Source organism: Macrotis lagotis, chromosome 4 (assembly GCF_037893015.1).
Source record: "Macrotis lagotis isolate mMagLag1 chromosome 4, bilby.v1.9.chrom.fasta, whole genome shotgun sequence".
In the NCBI taxonomy this organism is placed as follows: Eukaryota; Metazoa; Chordata; class Mammalia; order Peramelemorphia; family Peramelidae; genus Macrotis; species Macrotis lagotis.
In genome coordinates, this window is record NC_133661.1 from 152,215,071 (window position 1) to 152,227,097 (window position 12,027).

General features: G+C 37.7%; 1 protein-coding gene across 1 annotated transcript in view; it reads left to right on the forward strand.

Moving 5' to 3' along the window:
- Positions 1 to 5,939: 5,939 nt before the first annotated feature.
- Positions 5,940 to 12,027, forward strand: part of TRIP4 (thyroid hormone receptor interactor 4) — a 54,197-nt gene continuing 48,109 nt past the window's right edge. Inside the window, exons 1-3 of the mRNA XM_074234390.1 lie at positions 5,940 to 6,079; positions 8,546 to 8,715; positions 10,349 to 10,485. Of these exons, the coding sequence (XP_074090491.1) occupies positions 5,979 to 6,079; positions 8,546 to 8,715; positions 10,349 to 10,485 (408 nt within the window). The 5' untranslated portion in view covers positions 5,940 to 5,978. The remainder of the gene's footprint in view (positions 6,080 to 8,545; positions 8,716 to 10,348; positions 10,486 to 12,027) is intronic.

The following is a 12,027-nucleotide window of genomic DNA, read 5'->3' on the forward strand; positions in this document are numbered from 1 at the left end:
CTGTTTAAAGGCGCCGCTGCTCGCGCCCTGGCGGGGCTCCACGCCGCCCACTTTCCCATTGGCCCACTCTCGGGTCTGACGGCCAATCAGCAGCTTCCAGCGAGGTAGGAGCCGGGCCAGGGTGAAGAGTGGCGTTGTCCGTCAACGTACAGAGACCCGCGATTGGGCCTCGCTTCTGGCGGGCGCGGCCTGACATCTTGGGTCCGCTTCCCGCCGGCCCAGCGGGTTATAGCGTGTCTGTGAACATGCCTATGTACATACGCGCATACATGCACACACACACTCATACCACCATAAAAGGACTTGAGCGAAAGGTAGTTCAAAAGCTGAAATATGGATTCATTTAAAATAACACATTAAATAAGTTACAATTAAATTTATTTAAATTCAAGATTTACAAACTACACATATCCAGTTCAGTTGTTTTTAAACAAATATAACTTTTTTTCTTTAAAGTACACACAAGACATTTTTATTTACGCAGTACACAGATTTAGTTTAATCGTCTTTTTGAAAGAAAATTGCTCTAATTTTAAAAACACCCTGAATTGTGTATGACATATTTATTTTGTCCAATTTACAGATTACACACATCCAATTCAATCTAATTGAATTTTCAAAAAAATACTTATTTTTCTAAAATCCCCAAAATGTTTCTTTTTAATTTCTCATGATTGAATCGAGACAAATAGACAAGCAAAAGTTTGAGATTACTTTTACTGAAATTTGACTCTCCACAAATTTGTGGAGCAAAATAGGGGAAAGGAAATAAATGCAGTTGAATGAGTTTAGAGGTGAAAATTATTTTATAGATCATGGTCCTCATTTTAAATGTGAATAAATGGAGGTGGGGGGGGCTTTTTTCAAATTCCCAAGGGTAATAATTTCTAGATTCAGAATTTGAACTGACTTTAACTTCATGGAAATCTCCAGACCTTTGATCCCGCTTCATTAAAATGATTCCTTTTACTTGCTCATTCCATCAGTGCAACAATCGGGAACAATTTTGGGCTGTCTGCAAAGGAGAGTACCATCTGTATCCAGATAAGGAGCTGTGGAGTTTGAACAATGTTGAAGGACTATTCCCTTTAATTTAGAAAAAAAAAAAAACCAGCTCATTGTCTGATCTTGTTACCTCTGAGACTTCTCTTTGAGGATATGATTTCTCCTTCATCACACCCAATTTGGATCAAGGTACAACATGGAAACAAAGTAAAGACTGACAGAGTGCTTTCTGTGGGGGGGAAGGAGGGGGGAGGGAAGCAAGATGGGGGGAAAATGTAAAACTCAAATAATATCTTTAATAAAAATAAATTAAAATTAAAAAAAAGAAAAAATGATTCCTTTTAAGAATCAAAAATTACTTCCTGTTCACCTGTTATCTTCACTTCACCCTTATCCCAAAATCTTGCTCTTTTTGAACACTTTTGCCTCAGGATCCCTTGAGGCAGGGATCCTGTTCCCATTACTTCATCCTTATTGATAATTGCCATTCATCTTTGAATCAATTTTATGGGTTTCTCAGTTTAAATCCTACATGATACCTTACTCTGTGTGAAACTCACTAGGTTATTTTTTTTTTTTTATTTTTTTATAAACTGTTATGTTGAAAGGTTTCAAAGAGGAATGAATTCTCTCTTCCTTTTCTGGAGGACTGGCCTACTTAAATAGCTAATCATAGTTAAGAGGCTAATCTAGGACAAAGGTATATGTGTATTCAGAAGATCTTTAATGGATTGTGCTTCACTTAGTAAGAGTTAGTTTAGGGAAAACAATCAAGACATTAACAATTCTTTGTGATACAAAATTAAGAAGGCTATCCCCGGATCTGAAGGAAATTTACTAACTCCAGAGAGTCTTGGTTTTATATCAAAGAGGTTCTGGCTAAAAACCCTAGAGTTTAAGTTATTTCTTTGTTTCTCCAATTCCAAATCTCTAGTAAATGCATAACTGCAAATTAATAAATTTCATTTCATTATTCATAAATTTCATTTTATTATTCATCATTCATGCCTTCAATCATTCTAACCCCCTGAGGCTTCTTAGTTACCTGAAAATCATACTCATAGAGGGCTTACAAGTGAGTACTAAGTTTGGGGTGATAGTTCTGTTAGGGATGATCCCTGTTATATCTATTCATAAGTCTAACAAATATTAAAAGGCAGGTTTATCTAGGAAGAAATATCCAAAAACCTTTGAAATAAAATCTAGGGGGAGGGGGAGCAAGTGAGGGGAAGACCTAAATGACTACTTTTTTTTTTTTTTTAACAATAACGATGGAAGATATCATGCTTTTGTCTGAAGAAAAATGGGAGAAAAGAGGAAGGGACATAGAAATTCATAACTTAAATGCATTGTGATTGGCAGTCCAGGAATGCTTCTTGAGAAAACTAATAAACTCAATTCCCTTCCAAGTGTTAAAAATGAATGTTAAAAATTGTTTTTACATGTAACTGGGTAAAGAGTGCTAAATTAAAAAAAACTTGTATTATAATAAACTCAGTTCCCTCTGATCAGTGTGTAAAATAGGTTAAGCTATAAGTGAGAGCTTGATTTGAATTACTGGAAAAATTCCAGAATTACTGTTAAAGGCATCATTAGTGAATATATAGGAAAGAAACTTTTTCTATATGGTATCATTAAAAGAACAGATTATACCAGATTTACCTGTTTAACATGGTTACTAGATCAAAAGGATACTGTAAACACGATTTATCTTGATTTTTAGTAAGGAGAGGGTTCCATTTTGAGCCATGATTTACAATCAATAAATGTTTGTTATATTGAATTATAGTGGATTTATATATCCATGGTACCTTTCAGGTAGTGTTTCATATTTTATTAAAATCAGAATGAAACAAGGTCTTAGAATGCATTGAAATCTGGGATAATGAAGGAATAATTTTGGAAGAAAATGCATAAAACTATGCTATCAAAGGAAAATTGTATTTATGTGTGAATGAGCAACTACTTTTAATTATTTGTGAATGTGCCAGATTCTATATCAGACAAAAGACAATGACCATATCTTATTTTATTATCCCTATTCTCTTTAATTCACACACAATTTAGTAGAAACTTAACCAAAGCTTTGTTGTGTATTCTAACCCTTAGGCAAGTCTTCAGATTCTTAAAAGAAAAGTGTTGGACATTCTCTGTGCCTCTGTGAAGTCCCTTCCCCAAGTTAGATCTCCATTCCCTCTTTTGTATACATGGAAGCCTCCTTTGAAAGGGAATCTAAATTAGTTTTTCTTGCATTGAAGACAATTAGTTGAGGTGTGATCTAAATTCTCCAGTAAAGAAAATTAGTTTTAGAGATTTAATCCTATAGTAGAGTCTCCTAGACTCTCGTTTTTTGGACAAAATTAAAAAAATAATTAAAAGAATGGTTTGTCATAGAAATCAGTCAATTAACATTATATAGCATTTTTTAAAAGTTTCACGTATACCCTGTATGTTATGGAACACTATTGTTCTATTAGAAACATGGAGAAATGGGAATTCAGAGAAGCCTGGAAGGATTTGCATGAACTGATATTGAGTGAGATGAGCAGAACCAGAGGAACACTGTACACACAAACTGCAACATGGGGGTGATGATCAACTTTAATTGACTTGCTGGTTTCATCAGTTCAACAATCAGGGACAATTTTAGGGTATCTGAGATGGAGAATACCATCTGTATCCAAAGAAAGAATTGAGGAGTTTAAACAAAGATCAAAGACTATTACCTTTAATTTTTTTTAAAAAGGTATCTTAATGTAGTTTTGCTATCTCTATACTTTATTTTTTTCCCCCTTAAGGATGTGATTTCTCTCTCAACACATTCAATTTTGAACCAAGTATACTGTGGAAACAATATCAGAATGCCTTCTGTGTGGGGGAAGGAGTTGAGACTGGGGGGGATTGTAAAATTCAAAAAAAAAGTTCACATACACTGTATTTGAGCCTCACAATAATCTTTTTTTTATAAAAGATTTTATTTTGAGCTTTACAATTTTTCCCCGATCTTATTTTCCCCAACCCCCACAGAAGGCAAATTGTCAATCTTTACATTGTTTCCATGGTATACATTGATCCAAATTGAACTCACAACAATCTTGATTAGTTGCTACACGTATTCGTCCTTAAAATCTTTAGTTTTCTTAAAATTCAGCTCGAGAGGCAGCTAGGTGGTGCAGTGGATAGAGCACTGGTCCTGGTGACAGGAGGATCTGAGTTCAAATGTGGTCTCAGACACTTAATAATTAACTAGCTGTGTGGCCTTAGGTAAGCTACTCAACCCCATTGCCTTGCAAAACCCCCCCAAAAAAAGTTCCGTTCAAGAGGTACTTTCTACAGGGAGCCTTTCCTAATTTTCCAGCTGTTAAGTGCTTCCCTCCAGACAATTAACTTATATTCAGGAGTGTGCTGGTACCACCAGTTCTACCTGGCTTTGGAGAGCAGTTTATTAAATCTGCAACACGAGCTTCATATCTCATAAATTGACAACTGATACAAATCAGAACTTGATTTACTGTTTTGTTGGATGTCTAGACTTAAGAAGTATTAATAATGAGGATTAAATTTGAAGGTGTTATGTACAATTCAGTTTTAAACATTGCCAGAACAACCTTGTATTACTCTTTTTTTAAGGTTTTATTTATTTTGACTTTTACATTTTTTCCTGTAATCTTACTTCCCTCCTTCTGCCCCCCCCCCCCGCAGAAGACAATTTGCCAGTCTTCACATTGTTTCCATGGTATACATTGAAGCAAATTGAATGTGATGAGAGAGAAATCATATTCTTAAGGATGAAACATAAAGTATAAGAGAGAGCAAGATCAGACAACAAGATATCAGTTTTTTTTTCCTCAATTAAAGGTAATAGTTTTTGGTCTTTGTTCAAACTCCTCAATTCTTTCTCTGCATACAGAGGGTATTCTCCATTGCAGACAGCCCCAAATTGTCCACGGTTGTTGCACTGATGGAATGAGCTAGTCCATCAAGGTTGATCATCACTCCCATGTTGCTGCTAGGGTGTGCAGTGTTTTTCTGGTTCTGCTCATCTCATTCAGCACCAGTTCATGCAAATGCCTCCAGGCTTCCCTGAATTCCCATCCCTCCTAGTTTCTAATAGAACTGCTTGAATTTAAGAGTGATGTAAAAATCTGAGGGAATGTCACTGGTTACCAGACTCAACATCTGGTGACTGTAGACCAATGGTAGTAATTGACACTTATACAGAGCTTTCAGGTTTAGTAAGTGCTTTACATCCCTTATCTCATTTGAACCTTTTACATATTCCTATAAATAAATGCGCCTTATCTGTCTGGCCCAACAAAGTAAACTCCTTGAAGGTAGAAATTACTTCATTTTTGCCTTTTCAGTCACAAATCCTAGTCAGGCCCCGCCCGAGGATCTTCACTGATAAATTTCCTCCCTAGGGGATGACGTCACAGGTCAGTTGGGCATTCTTAGTGGGTCAGGCTGCATATGAGCCGGGCGTACAAATACAATATTAAAAGCCCCCGCTCTCTGGGAACTTCAAGAAATAACACACGCTGTTTTGCGGAGAGGGAAAAAAAAAAGAAATGATTGGAAGGATTTTAGGATGTCATGTCATAAAAGCAAATAGTTTGTCTTGTTCAGGGCTCTTTGACTGCAAGCGGCACAGGTTTCGGAGCTGAGCAGCCATGGCCGGGCCTGGAGGTTGGCGCCAGGCAGATCTCGGCACCTGGGGCGGTTGCTTACGAGAAGAGATCCCGGCAAGGGGGAAATCGTGGAATCCATAGCGCCCCCCGGCTTCTTGGCCCTTCCCCGCCTGCCACTCTTTTTCGGGGCCCTAAGCTGAGACGGAGGCGCCTCGACCCCGCCGACGCGCCCGGCGGAACCTTTGTGGCCCGCGGAACTTGGGCGGGCGGCGTCCGGGTTGCCGGAGGACTCTTGAGGAGTCGGGACCGGACGCGGCGGCGGCGGCGCGGGGCGGGGCGGGGAAAATGGCGGCGGCCGCCTCGGCGTCCGGGGTCCCGCTGGTGGACTGGTGTATTCGCCAGCTGCGGGACACCTTCCGGTTGGATGTCAACGAAGATGTCGTGCAGTGAGCGCCGGAGGGAAGCGGGCGCGGGGCGGTGGGCGGGGAGGGAGGCGGAGCGAGGGGGCGACCGGGCAGCTTGGGGCGGCGGGAGTGAGGCCCGCTCGGACTCTTCTCCCTTCCCCCACCCGCCCGCCCGCCCGCCGCGGCCTCCGGCGGCCCATCCCCCTTCATCCGGGTCCTCCCGCCGGGCCTCCGGGGGGCGGGGCGGGGCGCCGGAGAAGGAGCAGCGGATGAAGGGCTTGGGGAGGGAGCGGAAACGATTTGAGCGTCTGGGAGCCGGAAGTGGAGGGAAGGCTGCGACCGGAAGGGAGCCAACAGACCGGAGGTGCCAGAACGTCGGCGAGAGTAGCCAGAGGGACTAATAAATAGGCAACACGTTGAGGCTAAGCTCCGGAGGACATACTCGGAAGCAGTCAGACAGCCGTCTTGAGCCATTTATAAATAAGAGCTCGCATCTGTTGCTATTTTTACAGTCACAAAGCGCTTTACTTCCATTGTGGGATCTTCGCGCCAATCCTGCAAGGGAGGTGCTGCAGATACTGTCTTAGAGCTGAGAGTTAACTGAGGGGAAATGATTGGCCCAAGGCCACACACTGCTAGAGAGGGGCACATCCGAGGGCCAAGAATTCAGTCTCCCCACTGGTTCCCTGCCATCCCTTGGTGGCATGAGGGGATTGGCACCTCAGATATTAAAGAGTCTGCTATACTTCCTGTTGTTTCACCACCATCCCATTGTGGTATAGGATTGGTACCTTTTTTTTATTTTTTTAGGTTTTTGCAAGGCAGTGCGGTTAAAGTGGCTTGCCCAAGGCCTCACAGCTAGGAAATTATGAAGTGTCTGAGGTAGAATTTGAACTCGGGTCCTCCTGACTCCAAGGCCGCTGCTGAATCCACTGCACCACCTAGCTGCCCCCAATGGTGTCTTATTTTTTGTGATAATTCATCTCATTCTTAAGATCCCTTTATGTCATCTTGTTTCAAGATAGTTTTCCTTCTGCTTCCTGATGAGTCACTAACCTCAATTTTGATTTTTAAAGCATGCATACATACATCAGCTGAATGAATAAAATGAGGGTGTACTCTAGACTAGAAGTCAGATGATCTACCACTCATTAGCTTTGTGACTTTGAACAAGTTGTTTAATCTCTGTGAACCTAGGGGATGGCTGTGTGGCACAGTGGGGGCAATTGGGTGGCGCAGTGGATAAAGCACTAGCCTTGGAGTCAGGAGGACCTGAGTTCAAATGTGGCCTCAGACACTTCATAATTACCTAATTGTGTGGCCTTGGACAAGCCACTTAACCCCATTGCCTTGCAAAACTAAAAAAAAAAAAGCGTGAACCTCAGTTTCCTTAATCTGTAAAATGAGGACAATAATATTAGCAGTACCTCTTACACATATCTTGAAATTTATACAAGATGCCTTGATAGGCAGATATACCACAGAGATATTTTTCTTCATTTTTATGTTTCTTAACATTAAATAAGGCATAAACAGAGTTTTATGCTCACCAAAAGTATTTGCTGGAATAGTAGAGGAAATCTATCACAGAGCCTAATGGTGGCATCTTCTAAATGTTTTTATTTGAAGATGACATGATACCTATCTCCTAAATTCTACTATTTAAAAGAATTTGACCTAAAAAGTCATTGAGGAAAAACAAGAATAAATGAAGACTGCTTAATTTCCAGGCTTTGACAATAAAAAAACATGTGCCAAACATTATCACTATTTAAATTTGGGCAAAAGGCAGTTTAAGAGATCTTAACAAGGAAAAAGAGACTGGATAATCATGAACTGAGAATGACATGACAAAAATGGAAAGTCTTTGTATTCTATTTAGTGTTCATAAATGTCATGGGACATAAAGAAAAACTCCTGTATGTTGGTAGACCTGTAGCAGGTTTTCTGGAAAATATATTTATAAGAGTAATATAGGGTAAAGTACAGTTGGATTTTAAACTCTGCTGTTGAGGGACTATACAAATTAATGCAATCAAATATTCATTGAAATATTAACTACAAAATTGTTGTGAGGACTAAATGAGATCATGTACTTGAAAGCACTTTTTAAATTATACAGAATTCTATAATGTCATCTACATTTAAATAATGATGATGATGATGATGATGATGATGATGATAGTCTTCTTTGTGGCCAATAAAATGTTGCCCTTGATTTAGAGTTTAAAAGCATGTGAAGTGAGCAATTCATCCAGTGCTGTATATGTTTATGTCTTTCACTTGAAGTATGGAGATTATGAATTCACAAATAGTACCATTTTTATTAGCCTCAAGGAAAGACCTTACCCAGATCTCCAATTATGGTGTATTTTTCTTTTAGTACAACCAATTTTTTCATTGATTCCAGGAAGACAATTGATATGCATATAGATCAAAATAAAGATTAATCTGGTATTTATGAGAAGCCAGCTCTTGTTTCATCAACTATTCTCTTTGATTTTTGAGGTATGTTATGTCAATTGAGGATGCTGAAGAGATACGAGAATATGTCACTGACCTTCTCCAGGGAAATGAAGGCAAAAAAGGCCAATTCATAGAAGATCTTATAACCAAGTGGCAAAAGAATTATCAAGATTCAATTTCTGATCCTCTACAGATATACAGAAAAAGAGATGGTGAGCCAAGTGGGTGATAGAGCAGGGAAACTGAGATTAAAGTATATAATTAATAAGCAGATCTCCAAAGCATAGACCAAATGTTCTTGTCACATCTGTGTCTCCATCCATCAAGTCCTTAAAAGATTTCTTTTATTGTCCAAAGAATAGCTTTAAAATTGTACATTTTAGTCTAATTCTGTTTCACTTATCCTTGATGTTTAGACAAATCTTTTTTTTTTGATAAATGGCACATTTGAAATATGTAAACAACAAACTCAAAACCTTTTTATTTTTTACTTATTTTTTATTTTTGGGGGGGGGTTGGTGGTCCATAATTTTATCATTCCAGAACATTTATTGCTAGGTATTTTGTCAAAATTCAAATGCATTTAAAAAAAATAACATGTAACAGAATGCTTTAAAAATGTTTATTCTATGATTTCTCCATACATTCAATTTTTAAAAATTTTTTTTGTTATTATTTTTATTTAAGGCAGAATGGGGTTAAGTGAATTGCCCAAGGTCAGACAGCTAGGCAATTATTAAAGGTCTGAGGCAACACATTCAATTTTGATCATTGTATAGCATAGAAACAATGTAAAGACTATCAGACTGCCTTATGTGGGGGGTGGGGGGAGGGACTCAAGATTGGGGGGAAATTGTAAAATTCAAAAAACAATAAAAAAAACTAGGGAAACTCATAACTGTCAGCAGACTTTCAGTAACTATGGATCAAAGACAGAGGCCTAAACTAACTGAAAATAAAGAACTATTTGTAAAGCAAAAAAAAAAATTCTTATATATGAAAAACAATTAAATGGAATGAAACAAACATGTTCATTTGTGTACTCAACTGGGTGCCAGCCAGATCATTAATCCTTTGAGATGTCAACAGCATGTAGAAGGAAATATTTAGTTACAAAGAACAAAATGTGATTGATGCACTAATAGTGTAAATTGTTATTATATAACATATATTATGTTTTTAACTAAAGGTCTAAATTATAAACCTGTAACTAGAAATATTTCCTTTTAGTATCTTGTAAATTCATATTGCTTAACAAATATACATCTTTTTTGGGTGGAGGATTTGCCCAGGGATACACAGCTAATTCTGAGTTTGGATTTGAACTCAGGTTCTCCTGACCCCAGGGCTGGTGTTCTATCCACTCACTGTACCACCTATCTGCTCCAACTATTACATGTGTGTGTGTGTGTGTGTGTGTGTGTGTATATATATATACACACACACACACACACATATCTTAAAATGAGTTATTTAAATTTAGTTCTGACTTGAGGGTCATGAAACAAACAAGCAAAAACATAAAGGGTTTTTGTTTGCTTTAACTTACTTTTAAATAGATGAGTATCCTTTTATAAAATCACACAATGACAGATTTAGACCTGGAAGAGACCATAGAAACTTACCTATTTCAGCCCCCTCTTTGTGCAGATGAGGAAGGAATTATGGTGACGTGCTAAGGGTCACATGAGTAGCAAGGGGAATTGCTGGAATTTGAATTTAGGTTCCAAGTCTCCAATTATAGTTTCCCAAATCAGTGCTCTATTTCTAGTCTACCCCATTGATTTTCTTCTTCATGTAAAAAGTTGGTGAATAATTTTTGCTTTTATTTATATGGTACTTTAGAAATTTCAGATGGCCAGAGACTTGGGGACCAGTTGAAGAAGGGTAGGCGCAAAGGGAGAAACAAGCAGGAAGTTCCTGCATTTGCTGAACCTGAATCAATCATAGAGGAAGTCAAAACACCACTTGATTTAGCCAAGGTGAGTGCTCATGAAAAAAAATTCTATACTGAGATCTACAGTGTAGAGAAGTAGAGGCAATGGCTAATAGAATTTGAGATAGAAAAAAGAATCCTGATTGTAGTATGTTCCTTTTCCAATGAAAAAGATCCATATAAATTAGTGGGAGAAGGCTAGGAAGGCAGAAAAACTACCAGTCATTACTTTTCTTCATATAGGCAATGTACTTGACTAAGCTAACTAAATGTAATTGCTATTATTATTATTGTTGTTTTTGTTGTTGTTGCTTTAGGACAAATTCCTTCATTTTTATCTTTGTATCTACAGCACCTAGCACAGTGCCTGACTCATGGTAGGTACTTAATTAGTTCTTGTTGATTGAAATGGGTTCATATAGAGACACAAATTCAGAGATTTGAGACCAGTACGTTATATGGATGAGAGATATCTAAGGAAAGAAACTTGGAATGCTTTCAAGAAGTTGTATTAATATTTATGAGACCATGTTCTATGAATATTTAGTTATTAAATGCCCTTCTGAGGTTTCTAACTGTAGTGTTTAACTTTTTTTTGGCCCCAGGTTTTTTATTTATAAAGTAAGAGGGAGTAGACTAGATTGTCTTTATGGACTGTTCTAAAGTGATGATTTATTATTATTTCTTCTTATTAACAACTGAACACTAGACTCAACCATGATATTAAGGGATGGGTATTTGCTTAAAGATGAGCCATGGAAACTAAGGTCAATATATGCCAACCTTTTCATATTTTTTGGTTTATTGCAATTCCCTAAGCTTTTGATCGAATTTCTAGTTTGCCCTAACCTGTTGAGTGATATTCATTTACTAGAGGTGTCTCTTCATCCCTTATGAACATCTAGAAAAAAATAGTAGTAATAGTTATGCTTTACCGTGGCTTTATTGATTCTTGGTCATTCCAAACTAACTTCATTTCTTTTTTTGACAGGTTTACTAGACTGTCAGGAGAATGTTCTAGATATAGTTTACCTAGATTTCAATAAATATTTGTGAAACCTCTCAATAAAATAGGAAAATGTCGATTAGATGATCAGATAACTGAATTTGATGGTTATTAAATGACTGGACCACAAGAATTAATAGCTTTGATGGCATCTTGGCACGAGATCTCCAATTGAGAATTCCAGGCATCTGTCCTTGCCATGTGCTCTGTTCAACATTTTTGTCATTTATTTGGATGAAGGCTGAGATGGCATACTTAATAAATATCAAGTTACAATATCATAAATTTGTGGATTATAGAATAGAAATCCAAAAAGATGTAGTATTGATGATCTGCATAAGATAAAATTTAATAGGAAAAAATATAAAGTCTTATAACTAAATTTACAAAATATCAACTTCACAAGCTTAGGGTGAGGGAGATAATGGTTAAATAACAGTTTATTTAAAAAAGTTTCAGAGGTTTTCAAGGATTGATAATTCAGTACTAATCAGTAGAGTGATAATGACAGTCAAAAAAACTAGTGTAGTTTGGACTTGTTCTAACAATGGCATATTGTTCATATATAAGGACAGAGATGGT